This window comes from Dipodomys spectabilis, unplaced genomic scaffold (genome assembly GCF_019054845.1).
Source record: "Dipodomys spectabilis isolate Male_0828 unplaced genomic scaffold, ASM1905484v1 ptg000003l, whole genome shotgun sequence".
Lineage (NCBI taxonomy): Eukaryota > Metazoa > Chordata > Mammalia > Rodentia > Heteromyidae > Dipodomys > Dipodomys spectabilis.
In genome coordinates, this window is record NW_024870680.1 from 14,866,773 (window position 1) to 14,885,930 (window position 19,158).

At 43.0% G+C, this 19,158-nt stretch overlaps 1 protein-coding gene across 2 annotated transcripts in view; it reads right to left on the minus strand.

Moving 5' to 3' along the window:
• Mrpl48 (mitochondrial ribosomal protein L48) overlaps positions 1-19,158 on the minus strand; it is a 55,730-nt gene that overhangs the window by 3,580 nt on the left and 32,992 nt on the right. For both annotated transcript variants that reach the window (XM_042688128.1, XM_042688120.1), the window contains exons 5-6: positions 15,133-15,302; positions 4,877-4,979 (exon numbers count right to left, since the gene is read on the minus strand). In XM_042688128.1, coding sequence (XP_042544062.1) covers positions 4,877-4,979; positions 15,133-15,302 — 273 coding nt within the window. The remainder of the gene's footprint in view (positions 1-4,876; positions 4,980-15,132; positions 15,303-19,158) is intronic.

The following is a 19,158-nucleotide window of genomic DNA, read 5'->3' on the forward strand; positions in this document are numbered from 1 at the left end:
TGATAAGAAATATTGTGAGATCATCATAGAAGCAGTTGTATAACTTTCTAAATATATTACAAGCTATTTAATTGTATACTTTAAATGAGAAATCATATATTCTGCCATTTATAGATCAATAAGGTTGCTACAAAAAGAAGGCGAAAGATATGGAACCAAACCAAATGCTCCTCAGAAGATGAATGGATCAAGAAAATGTGGTCTATATCACAATGGAATTCTATGCCTCCATCAGAAAGAATGACATCGCCCCATTTGTTAGGAAATGGAAAGACTTGGAAAAAATTATATTAAGTGAAGTAAGCCAGGCCCCCAAAAACGTAAGTCCCACGGTTTCCCTTATTTGCAATAACTAGTACATATGGAGGATAAGTAGAAAAGGTCAAAAGCTGTGTACATATGACCATGTAAGATGATGTTAAGCGAAATGAACCCCAAGATAGGGACACAAGTATTTTTTCTTTCTTGCTATTGTTTCTAATGTATTTATAAAGTACCATGTGTTTATTTTGTTGTTGTTTCTCCGTATATTCCTCCCCTGCAGTATAACCCCTGTTTTCACTGTATTTGATGTCCATGCCCTGCATCTTGTATATATACTTCTCTAATTTCGTGGAGAGGAAGAGAAAAAACAAAATGTTTAAATAGGGATACAATGAGATGTACAAGACACTATGTTGAAAATGAACTTTACATCTTTGGTGAGGGGAAGGGGAGGAGGGGGGCCGTGAGTAGTTATGGAAGTGGGAGGGAAGGGATGGTAGGAGAAAAAAAACAAAGGAGGAGGCAACAATGCTCGATAGAAAATGCACTCATTACCTTGCTCATGTAACTGTAACCTCTCTGTACAGTATTATTACAATAAAAAATGTACAAAGGGCTGGGAAGTTGGCTCAGTGGTAGAGTACTTGCTTTGCATGCATGAGGCCATGAGTTCAATTCCTCAGCACCACATAAACAGAAAAAAGTCAGAAGTGGCACTGTGGCTCAAGTGGTAGGGCACTAGCCTCGAGCTGAGGAGCTGAGGGACAGTGCCCAGTGCCAGAGTTCAGACTCACAACCAAAAAAAAAAAAAACCCACAAAGTGCTGGGAAGGTGGCTCAGTGGTAGAGTGCTTGCCTTGCATGTATGAGGCCCTGGGTTCGATTCCTCAGCACCACATAAGCAGAAAAAAAAAGCCGGAAATGGCGCTGTGGCTCAAGTGGTAAAGCGTTAGCCTTGGCTAAAGAGCTGAGGGACAGCGCCCAGGCCCCACGACCGGACCCATAAAAACCCCACAAAAAACACAAACAAATAAACAAACAAACAACACCCATACCAAAAAAAAAAAAAGAGGGTGAACTTAGAGCTGGTAAGCCATGATTTTGAGGGTTTTCTTTGTTTGTTTTTTGTTGGTCGTGAGGCCCGAACTCTGGGCCTGGGCGCTGTCCCTCAACTCCTCAGCTCAAGGCTAGCGCTTTTATCACTTGAGCCACAGAGCCACTTCCAGCCTTTTCTGCTTATGTAGTCCTGAGGAATCGAACCCAGGGCCTTATGCAAGGCAAGTGCTCTACCACTGAGCCACCTTCTCAGCCCTTGTTTTCCTTTTTTTTCTTGTTTTGTTTTTGTTGGTCCTGGGGCTAGAACTCTGGACCTGGGCTCTGTCCTTGAGCTCTTCAGTTCAAGGCCAGTGCTCTACCACTTGAGCCATAGCACCACTTCCAGTTTTCTCGTGGCTAACTGGAGATAAGAGTCTTACGGACTTTCCTGCCAGGGCTAACACGATCCTCAGATCTCAGCCTTCTGAGTAACTAGGATTACATGTGTGAGCCACAGCCACAGGTTTTTATTTTATTTTTTTTTAGTTTTATTAGCACATATTAACTAAAGGAAATAATGGGTTTCATTGTGATACTTTTATTTATTTATTGTGGATGGGGTTTCTGCAGTTTAAACTAAAGATACCATGTTTGCACTAACACTTGAGCCCAGCCCTTTTGTGCTTGTTATTTTCTCACATTTTTTTGCACAGAGTATGATACCCATCTATGGTCTCTATGGCTAATTTGTTGAAAGACTGAGTTTCACTAACTTTTTGCCCAGGCTTGTCTCAAACAGCATTCCCCCTGATCTCTACCTACTGAGTAGGTGGAATTGAAAGGAACAAGCAGCCATGCTCAGTTTCATTATGACATTTTGTGTATGTGTGTGTGCTGGTCCTGAGGCTTGAACTCAGGACCAAGGTGCTGTTCTTAAGCTTTTATATGCAAAGCTAGTACTCTTCCATTTGAGCCACATATCTATTTCTGGCCTTTTGGTTGTTAATTAGAAATAAGAGTCTCAAAGACTTTCCTGCCTAGGCTGGTTTTGAATTGTGATCCTCAGATTTCAGGCTCCTGAGTAAATAAGATTACAGATGTGAACCACCAGTGTCCAGTTCATTATGATCCTTTTTTTTTTTTTTCCCCAGTTGGTCATGGGGCTTGAATTCTGGGCTTGAGCGCTGTCTCTGCGCTCTTCAGCTCTAGGCAAGCACTCTACCGCTTGAGCCACAGTGCCACTTCCTGTTTTCTAGTGGTTTTTATTGGAGATAAGAGTCTCACAGGCTTTCCTGCCCGGGCTGGCTTTGAACCATGATCCTCAGATCTCAGCCTCCCGACGCCCGGCTTATGATCCTTTCTTTGCCAGTCCTGGGACTTGAACTCAGGGCTTGGGCACTGTCCCTGAGCTGCTTTTGCTTAAGGCTAACACTCTACCACTTGAAACACAGCACCATTTCTGGCTTTTTGTTTAAGTGATACTGAAAAATCAAACTCAGGCTTCCTGCATGCTAGGCAAGGACTCTACCACAAAGCCACATTCCCTTCCTTTTTCTTGGCTCTTCCCCCTCCTGCTGATTTCCTTTTTCTTCCCAAATAGTTCTTACTACTACTACTACTACTACTACTACTACTATTGCTGGTCCTGGGGATTGATCTCTGGGCCTGGCTGCTGTCTCTGGGCTACTTTTGTTAAGGCTAGCATTCTACCATTTGAGTCACGGTGCCACTTCCCACTTTTTCTGCGATTAATTGGAGATAATAGTCTCATGGACTTTCCTGCCTGGGTTGGCTATGAACCATGATCCTCAGATCTCAGCTTCCTGAGTAGTATTACAGGCATGAGCCACCAGCAACCCGCCCTCCCTACTACTTTTATATTTTTCTATTTTTTGGCAGTCTTGGGGCTTGAACTCAGGGCGTGGGCACTGTTCCTGAGCTTCTTTTTCTCAAGGCTAGCACTCTACCACTTGAGCCACAGCCCTTTATTTCTGTTTGTTTTTTTTTTCTGTTTATGTGGCATTGAGGAATTGAACCAAGGGCTTCATGCATTCGAGGCAAGCATTCTACCACTAAGCCACATTTCTAGCCCTCCCTACTACATGTGTGTGTGTTGAGCCCACAAGTGAAAAAAAAAAACAATAGGTCTGCTGCTTTCCTCCTCCTCCTCTTCCTCCTCCTCCTCCTCCTCTTCCTCCTCTTCCTCCTCCTCCTCCTCCTCTTCCTCCTCTTCCTCCTCCTCCTCCTCTTCCTCCTCTTCCTCCTCCTCTTCTTCCTCCTCTTCCTCTTCTTAGGCTAGTCCTTGAACTCAGGGCCTAGGCACTGTCCCTGAGTTTTTGCTCAAGGAAGCACTCTTCCACTAACCACATTCCTAGCCTGTGACTTTTTTTTTTTAATGTTTGTTTTTTTTGTTTGTTTTTTCTGTTTTTGTGTTTTGATGGTACTGGGGTTTGAACTCAAGGCACTGCATCTGTCTATCACTTGAGCCACATGCAACAATACTTTTTGCTTTATTTTCTTTCAGCTAGGGTCTCTTATTTTTGCCCAGGACCTGCCTTTGACCCTTGTCCTCCTATCTATAACTCCCAAATAGCTGAGATTATACAGGTGTGTACAACTACAATCAGCTTATTTGTTCAGACAAGTCACCCTAACTTTTTGCCTAAGGTGGTCTCAAACAGTAATCATCTGATGAATATCTGCCTCCTGAGCAGCTGGGATTATAGGCATGAGCCACTCAGAATTTTTAATAACTTTTAGCACGATCATGGTGGTATGGCTTCTCACCTATCTCTGTAGGAAAAGAGCAGAAGACAACTGCTAGAGCAAATGGAAGTCACTTGAGTTTAGAGGAAGAAAATGATAGGATTACATTAGTTATGGAAGTAAACCAAATCTGATAGATTTGAAAGATTTTTAAGAGACAGAAGCTAAGGAATTTGAATATTGGAGGATAAGCATTAGGCTCAAAAATGAAAAGGTTTATAGAAAAGGGGAAAAATCATTCCTCTTATAAATAGTTCTGTATACACTGAGGGCAGGGAAAGCATTTGTGGAACATCCCAATGGAGAAGTCCAATAGGTATCTGGGTATTAAAGTTCAGTCCACAGATCAAGCCTAGATACATGTATCTTGGATAGGATTATTGGATTCTAGAATACAGATATAGTCATTAAGGCTGGAAGAATAAATGAGGTTGCATAAAAAGAGAGATAAAGGCCAGGCGCTGGTGGCTTACTCCTGTAATCCTAGCTACTCAGGGGGCTGAGATCTGGGGATTGTGGTTCAAAGCCAGCCCAGGTAGGGACGTCCATTAGACTCTTATCTCTAATAAACCACCAGAAAACTGTAGTTCAAGTGGTAGGGTGCTTGCCTTGAGCTGTAGAGCTAAGGGACAGCACCCAGGACCAGAGCTTAAGCCCCACAACTGACGGGGGGCGGGGGGGGCGAGAATTAAACTCTAGCATATACACTCATTCAAAGCAGTTAAGAAGGAAAAAAAAAAAGGCATAAGGAAAGAAAAAACACAAGGAGTGAACCTAAGAAGCAAATCCACTTCACGTTTGCCTACACCTACCTGAACCACTCGCTCATGGGTGGTAAGGACGGAGTCCAGGAACATTTTGCTGCCTTGGTCCTGTAGCTTCAACACCTCCATGGTTTTGGTGGGCATTGCATAACTATGGAAAGAGAGCAAGACATTGGAAATGTCCATGTAAGCCAGCAGTACTATTTCTATTCCCCCCCCCCCCACTTTTGTGCTTGAATTCCAAGGGACTCCTGCTCTTGTTAAGCTCAAATGATAGACCACCAGCATGAACAAGAAAGCTCTGCATTTTTCTTTTTGTTGGATAACTGGAGATACTGTCTCATGGACTTTTCTGCCTTGGCTGATTTCAACCCATGATCTTCCAAATTTCAAGACTCTTGAGTAGTCACAATTACAGGCATGAGCTACCAGTGCCTTGCCTATCCAGCAGCCCTACTTCTACCAGGATCATCCATGACTATAGCCACCACTGTATGCAATAGCTTCTAGAATCCAGGGGAGCTTATTTGCAGTTAGAAGTAACTAAATAGCCTTTATCTCTTCCAGATGTTTCTGAACTTTCTTTTTTTTTTTTTTTTTTTGGGTCCAGTCATGGGGCCTGAACTCTGGGCCTGGGCGCTATCCCTAAGCTCTTCAGCTCAAGGCTAGCACTCTACCACTCGAGCCACAGCGCCACTTCTGGCTTTTTTCTTTTTGCTTATGTGGTGCTGAGGAATCGAACCCAGGGCCTCGGGCATGCAAGGCAAACACTCTACCACTGAGCCACCTTCCCAGCCCCTGTTTCTGAACTTTCTGATGGGGGCAGAATGTGTCTAATAACTTTCTGTCTCCCTGGTGCTTAATTCAATACAATATTCTGAATATAACCTGATGATTAATGAAGATTTTTCAGCTACTGAAAAACAGCCTGTTCTGAAAGAATCAAGCCCATCAGTAGGTATGCTTTGTTCTGGAGAAATAAAGCAACAAAGCCAACTGTTCTGGGTCAAGATTTCTTACCACAACTGCCATTTTAGGCCAAATGGTTTTTTGTGGGGCTCAGATGCCACTGATAACCTTCAAATGATGACAGTTATCTGTATACATTATGTCAATTGGCTGAGTTGAGAACTACTGTTGCATTCCATGCTTCATACACCAGCAGATCAATGTGCTGCTGTGAAAAAACTGGACTTGGAGTTTGCCCTTTATTAGCAATACTCAGGCAATTCACTCTTCTATCTGGGCTTTAGTATCTTAAATAAATAAAATTACAACTTGAGCCTATATCTGTATACAATTATAAAGATCAAGTGTGGTGATGAGACAGGCTAACTAATGGCTAAAAGAAAAAATGGTATTAGGGTTGTATTCACCTTACCCAAAATTTCATTGAACTACAAATAAATGAAATAATAATGACAGCAGGATTCCTAATTTTTCATGCCTCACAAAGTTTCATTACAGGGCTGGGAAGGTGGCTCAGTGGTAGAGCGCTTGCCTTGCATGCTCGAGGCCCTGGGTTCGATTCCTCAGCACCACATAAGCAAAAAGAAAAAAGCCGGAAGTGGCGCTGTGGCTCAAGTGGTATAGCGCTAGCCTTGAGCTGAAGAGCTGAGGGACAGCGCTCAGGCCCAGAGTTCAGGCCCCACGACCGGACTCAAAAAAAAAAAAAACAAAGTTTCATTACATAATAGCAAAGAACAAAGTCATCTACTGATGGATCTCTACAAAAGTTTAATGTAAGCCGGGTGCCCATGGGCCCCTAAGGCTGAGATGTGAGAATCATGGTTCAAAGCCCCAGGCAGACAAGTCCCCATGAGACTCTTACCTCTAATTAATCACTCAAAAACCAGAAGTAGAGCTGTGGTTCAAAGTGGTAGAGTGCTAACCTTGAGCAGAAGAGCTCAGGGATAGCACCCAGGCCCTGAGTTCAAGCTCCACAACCAACAACAACAAAAAAGTTTAATACAGTAGAAAACAGAAACATGATGGCCCTGGATTTAAACATTAGTCTGCCACTTATTACATGCTCAAACTTAAAGAAATAATGCATACCCAGTTCATAAAATTGTTACCATGGTTAAATGAGATCCTATCATACACCTAAGAAATGCCAATTCCTACGCATGGTATGGTGTTTAAAAATTCTGACACTCAATGGCATTGCAGGTGCAGTGAGACGCACACTCTTATACAGGATAACCACCCCTCTGATCCAGTTATCCCACTTCTGGAAATCTATTCTCCCCCCCCTCCCCACTCTGCCCTGGCGTCTCCTCCACCACCATCTCCTCCCTTCTCATGGCTGTGGCTCCGGCTCAGGACCCGGCTCTGCGCAACGGCAGCCAAATAACTATACCTGACTAATACAATTGTTCAAAAGAGCATGGATACCTTTCAAATGTTAGATATTGCTACTATAATCAAGTGATTTCATATTGATCTTTTTATCATGATTCTTCCTTGTCAAGCACTAAAAAGTTGAACCGTTATACTTTGTATCTGTAATGGTATCGATTATAAAATTTCCCCTCAAACTCATTGCAGTAAATAACTTTTTCAAGTCATTGACTTCATTTTATATTTAAAAATTATGAAATATCATCTGTCATATTCTAATTAAAATTGTTTGTGCATAATGCTTTGGGAAAATGGGTCTTTTATAGGAAAAAACTGGGATAACTGATTTCTATGGCTTTCAAAGCTAAAATATATAATATACTAAACCAACTCTAAAAACAAAAAAAAGAAATGCCAATTCTTTTGCCTTGATAAACAGGTGCTGGGGTATTACGAACTCTTTTATATAGCCTCTTTAAATAACATCTTCTCCTACTGTTTTGTATGTTTGATCGGCAATCCAAATACAGTTATAACTTTCTGACATAAAAAAGGGGGATGTAGCTCAGTGTAGTACTTGTCTAGAATGCATAATGCCCAGTATTTTCAACCCCTAACACTCACACACACACACACAAACACACACACACACACAAGTGGATACGCAATCACAGACTTCTTATGGGAGGTCAAATAAAATAATTGTTAATAAAAGCTTTAAGAAAAGTAAAAGTCACTCTAAAATGTTAGTTTTATCTTTCCATTTTGGCATTCTGTAACTAAGGCTGACTAAAGTAGAACTTATCCATTCCTGTCACTAATAATGTTTTTTCTTGTTTGTTTAGTTTGGCTCTTTTAGGGGGAAGAGTGGCGGTGGGGAGTACTGGAATTTGAACTCAAGACCTAATGCTTACTGAGCAAGGACTTTACCACTTCAGTCACACTTCCAGAGCTGAACGGAATTTTATTCATTGATTTCATTCTACAAATATTTCATAACAACCTGCTTTGTCACGGGCTCTCTAGGGACAAACCCCATCCATACCTTCAAGGAACTCACTCAGGTACTAGTTATTACTGGCTACTTTACATGCTAAGTGAATTTGTTTTCCCCAAGTCTATAAGCCTTCTATCAACAATATGTTCTATAACTAATATATTTAAAGTATAGAAGAGAGCACTTTACCAAGATGGAGTTCTCTAAACTGAAATACTTAATAATGATAGTCATTTATTATTTCAAAATGTATTTGTTTGCTGTGTGTGTGTGTGTGTGCACTCCAGCCTTGGGGCTTAAACTTAGGGCCCAGTCACTGTCCCTGAGCTTTTGTGCTCAAGGCTAGCCACTCTACCACTTGAGCCACAGCTCCACTTTTGCATTTTGTTTATAGTTTAGTATTGATAAAGAGTCTGACAAGACTCTTACTTTCAGTTAACCACCAGAAAACTAAAAGTGGACCTATAGCTCCAAGAGTTAGAGTGCTAGCCTCGAGCAGAAAGCTCAGGGTCAGTGCCCACTCCTGAGACCTAAGTTCAAGCCCCACGACTGACAAAAGTTACAGACTTAGCTAGGTGCTGGTGGCTCACACCTGTAATCCTAGCTACTCAGGAGGCTCAGATCTGAGGATCTCGGTTCAAAGCCAGCCCGGGCAGGAAAGTCGGTGAGACTCTTAACTTCAATAAATCACTTAGAAAACTGGAAGTGAAGCAATGGCTCAAGTGGTAGAGCTCTAGCCTTGAGGTGAAGAGCTGAGGGACAGCGTTCAGGCCCAGACTTCAAGCCCCATGACGGGGGAAAAAAAAAAAAAAGAAAAGTTACAGACTTCATTACCCAGGCTGCCTTTGAACTGATATCCTCAGATCTCAACCTCCTGAGTAGCTAGGATTACAGGCATGAGACACTGGTACGAAGCTTTGGGTGCTTTTAATTGACAACTGAACAATATTAATATGCTTTTATTATTAAATTGCTACCTATCAAAAAAGATGGAGCTCACTCAGAGTGTTACAGAGACAGGCAAGTACACAAGCACCTGCACTCCAGTAAGACAAAAGCAATCACAGTAGGTTCTGAGTAAGACTGGGACAAGAGGATAAAAGGTAGGCTCAAGGAAGGCTTTGCAGGTGAGAGCCATTTATCTAGATGTAAAGAATGAGCTAAAGTGCTTGCCTGGAGGAAGCATTCCAAGAAAGTCATCAGTACCTCTACAGCCCAGAAGGCAGGGGGGGGGGGGGGAGTGTGGCTGGGAAGGTGGCTCAGTGGTGGCTCAGTGGTAGAGCGCTTGCCTTGCATGCTTGAGGCCCTGGGTTCAATTCCTCAGCACCACATAAGCAAAAAGCAAAAAGCCGGAAGTGGCACTGTGGATCAAGTGGTAGAGCGCTAGCCTTGAGCTGAAGAGCTGAGGGACAGCGCCCAGACCCAGAGTTCAGGCCCACGACTGGACCTGAAAAAAAAATACTGAGGGGCTGGGAAGGTGGCTCAGTGGTAGAGCACTTGCCTTGCATGCCTGAGGCCCTGGGTTCGATTCCTCAGCACCACATAAGCAAAAAGAAAGAAGCCGGAAGTGGCGCTGTGGCTCAAGTGGTAGAGCGCTAGCCTTGAGTTGAAGAGCTGAGGGACAGTGCCCAGGCCCAGAGTTTAGGCCCCATAACCAGACCCAAAAAAAAAAAAAAATACTGGGAAGTCTTGTAATTGAGGCTTTGAGTGATAACAGTACAGGTAATCTTTCTTTTTTTCTTTCTTTTTTGTAGGTCATGGGGCTTGAACTCTGGGCCTGGGCACTGTCCCTCAGCTCTTCAGCTCAAGGCTAGCACTCTACCACTAGAGTCACAACACGACTTCCGGTTTTCTGGTGGTTTATTGAAGATTAGAGTCTCACGGTCTTTCTTGCCTGGGCTAGCTTTGAACCTCAAGCCTCAGATATCAGCCTTCTGAGTAGCTAGGATTACAGGTGTGAGCCACTGGTGCCCAGCATAATTTTTCTCAAGTGTCTACATTCTTGTGTACTTTCCACACTTTTTCTGTACTAGGGTCTGAACTCAGAGCCTTGTGCTTGTAGGGATAGCATTTTTCCACTTGACCTATGTCCTATTTTGTATAATTTCCAGTTTTTTCATAATAAACATTTCTTGAAAGGTCAGGGAAGAAGAAATGAAATAATTACATTAGAATATCAACCCTGTTGACAAACCAATGTTTCCTTTGGGAACCATGCACAAAGCCCTGGGGTCCTCAGTACTTTAAGAACAAAGCAAAATAAGATAAAAGTTATGCCTTAAATCTTTTTGAAAGTAGAATTAAGAGAAGAGGTAACAAAGTATGGGCTCTTCACAGCAAGTGATGCTGGGTGATGCTTCCACTCTCCACAGAACATAGACTGGGTACCAACAGGCTTGACAGGACTGGAAGCTTCTCCCAGATGAGTATGATTTCCATCTCCCAGCTTGCTGCTAAGTGAGGGATGCCTTAGGTTAGGAGGCCCACAGGAGAGGCCTCTTCCTTTTCTCTCCCTTAGAAATTGCAGCTACAGCCATTCACACTATTGACAGAACAAAACTGGTACACTTGGCCTAGGAATGTGGCTTAGTGGTAGAGTGCTTGCCTAGCATGCATGAAGCCCTCACTACCATATGAACAGAAAAAGCCAGAAGTGGCACTGTGACTCTAGTGGTAGAGTACTAGCCTTGAGCAAAAACAGCTCAGGGACAGTGCCCAGGCCCTGAGTTCAAGCCCCCAAACTGGCAAAACAAAAAGCAAAAAACTGCTGCACTGCTCATATATAACAGTGGGAAAAACTTCAATCAATGCAGAGAAGTGGACTGTTAAAAATAAGATAAAAGCCGCGCGCTGGTGGCTCACGCCTGTAATCCTAGCTACTCAGGAGGCTGAGATCTGAGGACTGCGGTTCAAAGCCAGCCCGGGCAGGAGAGACCGTGAGACTCCTATCTCCAATAAACCACCAGAAAACCGGAAGTGGCGCTGTAGCTCAAGTGGTAGAGCGCTCGCCTTGAGCTGAAGAGCTGAGGGACAGCGCCCAGGCCCAGAGTTCAAGCCCCATGACCGACAAAAAAATAAAAAAAAATAAAAATAAGATAGACACATGAAGAAATGTTCAACCTCTCTAGCCATAAAAGAAATGAAAATCAAAACAACATTGAGATTCTACCTCACCCCAGTTAGAATGGCTATAATCAAGAACTCTAATAACAATAGATGCCGGAGGGGATGTGGTCAGAAGGAAACCGTGTTGTAATCATTTGGGTTTCTTTTTCTTTTCTTTTCTTTCTTTTTTTTTGTCGGTTGTGGAGCCTGAACTCTGGGCCTGGGCGCTGTCCCCCAGCTCTTCAGCTGTAGACCAGTGCTCTACCACTTGAGCCTCAGCCCTATTTCTGCTTTTTTCTGCTTATGTGGTGCTGAGGAATTGAACCGAGGGCCTCATGCATGCAAGGCAAGCATTTACCACTGAGCCTCCCACCAACTCCTGTTGGTGGGAGTGTAAACTTGTTCAGCCACTTTGGAAAACAGTATGGAGCTTCCTCAAATGATTCCACATAAAGCTCCCCTATGACCCAGAAATCCCACTTTGGGCATTTACCTAAATGGCGCTGGGAAGGAGCCATGTGATTTTGTTGCTTTTTATGTTCCTCCCCCACAGTATAACCCCTGTTTTCACTGTATTTGATGTTGGTCTAATTTGGAGAAGGGAAGGGAAAAAAACAAAATGTTTAAATAGGGATACAGGTTGACCCATTGTAACAATGAGATGTACAAGACACTATGTTGAAAAATAAACTTTACAACTTAGGGGAGGGGGCAGAGTGTAGTTGTGGAGGTAGGAGAGAAGGTATGGTAGGGGAAAAACAAAGGAGGAGGCAACAATGCTTGATAGGAAATGTACTTATTACCTTGCTCATGTAACTAACCCCTCTGTTCAGTATTTTTACAAAAAAAAAAAACATTAAAAATAAATAAATATAAGTAGCTCTTAGCCAGGCACTGATGGCACATGCCTATAATCCTAGCTATTCAGGAGACTGAGATCTGAGGATCACAATTCAAAATCAGCCAGGGTATGAAAATCCATGCAACTCTAATCTCCAGTTAACCACGAGAAAGCCAGAAATGGAACTGTGGCTTAAGTGGTAGAGGGCTATCCTTGAGCAAAAAAGCTCAGGCCCTGAATTCAAGTCACAGAACCAGCATAATAAACAAACAAGTACATAAATATAGATCTTTTTTATTTTTGGGGGGTCCGGTCATGGGGCCTGAACTCTGGGCCTGGGCGCTGTCCCCCAGCTCTTCAGCTCAAGGCTAATGCTCTACCACTTGAGCCACAGTGCCACTTCCGGCTTTTTTTCTTTTTGCTTATGTGGTGCTGGGGAATCGAACCCAGGGCCTTATGCATGCAAGGCAAGTGCTCTACCACTGAGCCACCTTCCCAGCCCCCATAAATATAGATCTTGAACTCATAATTCTCCTCTTTTGGCTATGTAAGCACTGGGACCCAGTTACCATAGAAGAAGTAAAATAAGCCATTTCCACTTATGACTTTAAATAGTCAAAATCAGAGACAGAAAATAGAATGGTAATTGACAGAGGCTAAGAAGGAAAGGGAGAGTTTAGTAAGTATGGATTTTTTCTTAATGGTAATAGGTTTGGAACTCATGCTTGGTAGGCAGCCAGTTAAGTTTTATAAGATGGATGGTTATGGAGACAGATGGTGGTGTTGTACAAAATTATGGATGGATTTGATATTACTTTAATTGTATACTTTAGAATAATTAAGGCTAGCCAGGTGCTGGTGGTTCACACCTATAATCACCTACTCAGGAAGCTGAGATCTGAGGATCACGGTTCAAAGCCAGCCCAGCAGGAAACTCCATGAGACTCTTATCTCCAATAAACAACTAGAAAACTGGAAGTGGCACTGTGGCTCAAGCTGTAGAGTGCTCACCTTGAGCTGAAGAGCACAGGGACAGTGCCTAAGCCCAGATTTCAAGCCCCATGACTGGCGAAAAAACAAGCAAACAAAATAATAGTTAAGACTGTTAGCTTTACATGTATTTTATCACAAAACAAAAACAAAAAACATGGGGCTGGGAAGTTGGCTCAGTAGTAGAGTGCTTGCCTTGCATGCATGAGGCCCTGGGTTTGATTCCTCAGCACCACATAAGCAGAAAAAAGCCAGAAGTGGTTCTGTAGTCCAAGTGGTAGGGCACTAGCCTTGAGCTGAAGAGCTGAAGGACAGCACCCAGGCCCAGAGTTCAGCCCCCCACAACAGACAAAGCAATGACAACAACCAAAAAGAAAAAGAAAAAAACTTACAGGAAGTGGTCCTTCAGCTTAAAGTGGTAGAGTGCTAGCCTTGAGCAAAAAGAGCTCAGGGAGAGTGCCCAGACCCTGAGTTCAAGCCCCATGACTGAACAAAAACAAAACAAAACAAAAAACCACTTACAAAACATAAAGCAATCTCAAACATGTAATGGTAAGAGGACAAACAGCTGTACATTATACAGCTTCGTTTACAAGATATTCTTCCTTCCTTCCTTCCTTCCTTCCTTCCTTCCTTCCTTCCTTCTTTCCTTCCCCCTTCTCCTTCCTCTATTTGTGTGTGTGTGTGTGTGTGTGTGTGCGCGCGCTGGTCTTGAACCCAGGGCATGAGTGCTGTCCCTTAGCTTTTTCACTCAAGGCTGGTGCTCTAGAATTTGAGCCACACTTCTATTTCTGGCCTTTTGCTGGCTAACTTTAAGAGTCTACTGACACTGGGTGCCAGTGGCTCATGCTTGTAATCCTAGCTACTCAGGAGGCTGAGATCTGAGGACCGTGGTTCAAAGCCAGCTCAGGCAGTAAAGTCTGTGAGTCTCTTATCTCCAATTAACCACCAGAAAACCAGAAGTGATACTGTGGCTCAAGTGCTCAGGAATAGCACCTAGTACTCTTCCCCCCAGCCACCCCCCTAACCCCCTGCCCTGTGCCAAAAAAAGTCTACTGACATTCCTGTCCAGGCTATCTTTGAACTTTGGTCCTCAGACCTCAGCTTCCTGAGTAGCTAGGGTTGCAGGCACAAGCCACCAGCACTTGGCTAAATACATTAGATTAAGTTAAAACAATAGGCATAGAAAACCCATCAGTAGGTGCCAGGGGCTTGCCTGGGGAAGGGCAAGGAGACTGACTACACCAGGATACTGTGATTATTTTTTGGATTGATGGATCTGCTCTATATGCTCTATATTTTGATTGTGGCAGACTATAAACCTAAAAGAGTTACCTAAAAAACAAACAAACAAACAAAAAACCCACTTACTTCTCTTAAGTAGTTGTACAAAGGGGTTTCAGTTCTAGAAGTCAAGTTATATGTACAATGCACCTTGATCAATTTTACCCCTTCTATCATTCTCCCCAATCTTTCCCTCTTCAGTCCTTACCCTCAAGTTACACAGTTCAATTTTTACATAACGTACATTGAATATAATGACTGCATTTGTTCACCCTTCCTCCCTCCTTTCGGGTGGTCCTGTCATTGTCTCCTCCACCCCCAGACTTGTTTCAGCTTCCTGGTACCCATTTTGTTAAATGGTTTGCTAGTCATTCAGAGAACTTATACTATTGGACTCCTCCCCTAAGTACTCCATCCTTTGGTCAATTTCTTTGTGTATATCTGCATACTGTATGCTCTCATGTATATTTTACTTTAAATCTACCTTTCACATGAGAGAAAACATGTATTATTTTTCTCTCTGAGCCTAACTTATTTTACTTAACATAATTTTTTCTAAGTCCATCCATTTCCCTGCAAGTGACAGAATATAATTCTTTCTGAAAGATAAGTAAGATTCCATTGTATATATGAACCATATTTTCTTGATCCACTCAAATTATTTATTAAAATCATGACTTCACTGAAAAGCAGAACATGCTTTTCCCACTCCAAGAACATCACATACAAAACCATCCCTCCTACCTTTCCTCAACTTTGAGGGAGAGATGGTTGCAGAGGATGTGAACATACTGGGCATAACTCTCTGCCACAGTCATGTCATATGCAATCAGGTGAATGTTTAAAACTCCATATTCATAATCGGTCCCCAAATTAATGGGTCTCAATTCAACTTTTCCTTTCTTCTTCTTGAGCTGGACAGAAAACAAAAAGAGAAAGAAAATAAATCAAAATATTATAAAAGAAATTCAATCATAGCATATTGGCATTTTTAAATCAACCAAAACTGTAAAACAATTAAAAACAAACAAATTAATTCACTTTTTTCTCTCAAACTGAAGTTTTCTTTTTTTTTGGGTCCGGTCGTGGGGCCTGAACTCTGGGCCTAGGCGCTGTCCCTCAGCTCTTCAGCTCAAGACTAGCGCTCTACCACTTGAGCCACAGCGCCACTTCCGGCTTTTTTCTTTTTGCTTATGTGGTGCTGAGGAATCGAACCCAGGGCCTCATGCATGCAAGGCAAGCACTCTACCACTGAGCCACCTTCCCAGCCCTGAAGTTTTCTTGGGAAGGAATGAACAAGTTCATTTTCCAGTGGGCTGGCTTGAAGCCAACCAGGCAGACAAATCAATGAGACTCTTAACTCAAGCAAGAGAGAAACTGAAATTGGATGAACATGATCCAAGTGGTAGAGCATGGGCTGGGAGCAAAAAAGCCAAGTTGAGAGCTCAAGACTCTGAGTTCAAGCCCCAGTACTGGAACAATAACAGGAGATCAGGATTTGAGGCTATCCTAGGCTTAAAAATTCTGGGCTGGGAACATGGCTCAGTGGTAGAGCGCTTGCCTTGCATACATGAGGCCCTGGGTTCGATTCCACAGCACCACATAAGCAGGAAAAAAAAGGCTGGAAGTGGCGCTGTGGCTCAAGTGGTAGAACACTCGCCTTGAGCTGAAGAGCTAAGGGACAGCGCCCAGGCCCAGAGTTTAAGCCCCATGACCGACAAAAAATAAAAATAATTTTAAAAAAATTCTTAAGGCTTTATGTCACTCAATAGTGTCATTCCAGCTATGGGGTAAGCACAATTACAAGGTGCTTACAAGGCACATACCTGACATTCCCAGTGACATGGGGAAACACAAATATGAGGATCACAGCCCAGGTTGCCTTGAACATAAAGCAAGACCTTACCTTGAAAATAACCAAGGCAAAAAGAACCTGGAAGTGGGGGCTGGGAAGGTGGCTCAGTGATAGAGCACTTGCCTTGCATGCTTGAGACCCTGGGTTTGATTCCTCAGCACCACCTAAGAAAAAAGCCGGAAGTGGCGCTGTGGCTCAAGTGGTAGAGTGCTAGCCTTGAGCTGAAGAGCTGAGGGACAGCGCTGAGGCCCAGAGTTCAGGCCCCACGACCGGACCCCCCCCCCCCCCAAAAAAAAAAAAGAACCTGGAAGTGTCGCTCAAGTGATAAGACCACCTGCCCAGCAAATGCAAAGGGGATTGAGCTCAGTCAGTACCCAAGTACTACCTTCTCTCCACTCCAAAAATCTAGGCTGGTATGTAGAAGGCATACTTAACAAGGCTCTGGGTTTATTTCCACTACAGAGAGGGACAGGAAAGATGAGAGGTGGGCAGATCTTTGATCTAGCATAATTGTCAATGTACCAATTTTTAGCAGAAACAGGACTGGAGATGGTAGGTGAATCTCAAAACAAGATAATAAGTTTTATTTATTTATTTATTTATTTAGAGGCTTAACTCTGGGCTTTGGCACTGTCCCTGAGCTATTCAGCTCAAGGCAAGGGCTCTTACTGCTTTAGCCACAGCACCACTTCTGGTTTTCTAGTTGTTTATTGGAGATAAGAGTCTCAAGGAGTGTCCAGCCTGGCTGTCTTTGAACCATGTTCTTCAGATCTCAGTCTCCTGAGTAGATAGGATTACAGGTGTGAGCCTCTGGTGCTGAGATTGCCTACTTTTGATTTCTTTAAGATTCTGATGAAGGGGCTGGGAAGGTGGCTCAGTGGTAGAGCGCTTGCCTTGCATGCATGAGGCCCTGGGTTTGATTCCTCAGCACCACATAAATAGAAAAAGCTGGAAGTGGCACTGTGGCTCAAGTGGTAGAGCATTAGCTTTGAGCTGAAGAGCTGAGGGACAGCGCCCAGGCCCAGGGTTCAAGCCCACGACCCGCAAAAAAAAAAAAAAGGTTCTGATGAAAGCAAAGGATTTTTTTTTTTTGGTCAGTCATGGAGCTTTAATTCTGGGCCTGGGCACTGTCCTTCAGCAATTCAGCTCAAGGCTAACGCTCTACCACTTGAGCCACAGCACCACTTCCTGTTTTCTGGTGGTTGATTGTAGTTAACAGTCTCATGGAGTCTCCTGCCTGGGCTGGCTGTGAACTGCGATCCTCAGATCTCAGCCTCCTGAGTAGCTAGGATTACAGGCGTGAGCCACTGGCAGATGAATTCCAATAGGTCTATAAACCCCAAAATACACAGGTACATTTTTTTTTCATCCCTTCCCTCCCCACCTTCCCAACTCCCCGCCTAAGTTGTAAAGTTCATTTTCTACATAGTGTCTTGTACACCTCAACGTTTTTCTTTAAAAATCCTTTGCTTGACTTGACATTGATCAAAATGAACTAAGCAGCTCAATGGCAGCAATGGGAGGGAGGGAAGAGTGGGAAAGAGGGAACAGCTGATGCTATGCAAAACGAAAGAAATGTACAGATCACCCAATGTGGAAGAAATAACTGTACTGCAAAGCTCATAGAACTCATAAATGTTATAGACCACGATAGACAATGTGCCCCATGAAAGTTAGAATATGTTTGTGACTTTAACTAAGCATCACTATCCTACAATACTGTGAAATTTGGGAAATTATGTAATCACTTAATCACAATAAAAATTTTTTATTTTCATTACCATCCAAATATATCCTAGCACAACTAAGAAAAAAACGTGGTAAGTCACTATTTTAGAATTCCAGAATGGGAAGGAATTTAGAGATTATTTTCTCCCCTAGTTCTTCATTTGTGTGTGGGAAGAATACAAAGCCTAGAAAGATTAAATATAATAAAAAATAAAGTTCTAAACTTAAAAAAAAAAAAAAAGATTAAGTATGTCCTCCAGAATCACATATCCAGACAGTTCAAATCCCAGGAACTAACACCCAACTATTTAAACCACAATATAAGGGATTTTTCCAGGTAAGCCTTCCCTATTATTAAAGTTCTCAACAAAGGTGGCCAACCAAGGATGCTAGCTAGACCTTGGAATGAGTGAGAGAAGTCAATCTTAAAGATACTAACCATAAAGGCACAGAAGCCTTGCTCTCTCTCTCTTCTTCAGAGCTATCCCTGCCCCAGGCCAAATATAGCAAAAAAAGGCCTCCTCATTAGGACAATCAGCACTGCAGTTTGAGCAGTGAGGAATGCTAAAAGCCTGAATGTAATGGAGAGCACTAAAAATTTCCAGCAGAGAAGGGAGGAGCTTCTCTGAAGCCTGGAAGCTTTCCTTAACCAAAGAAAATGCCAAGGCTCTTCAAAGGTGTTCCTTCAAGTTAATAAAGAAAGCTGATTCCAGTGTCCCTCTTGGCCTCTCACTTGCTTTTCCATGTTGGCCTAGATCCACTTGGACCTGTCCACTTTATCGGGAGCCTATTATTATCATAGTTCAACTCTGAGCCAAGTGTACAGCAATCCAGCAAAAGCATAACTGCATATAATACTAAATACTAGTTTCCATAATTTTTTCTTTTCTTGGTGCTAAGGATCAGGATCTAGGGTCCTGCATATGATAAATATGTGTTCTACACTGATATATTCTATTAATTTATGTAACTTTACTTGCATAATTTTTTTTTTTTTTGGTCCGGTTGTGGAGCCTGAACTCTGGGCCTGGGCACTGTCCCTTAGCTCTTCAGCTCAAGGCTAGCACTCTACCACTTGAGCCACAGCGCCACTTCCGGCTTTTTTCTTTATGCTTATGTGGTGCTGAGGAATTGAACCCAGGGCCTCATGCATGCAAGGCAAGCACTCTACCACTGAGCCACCTTCC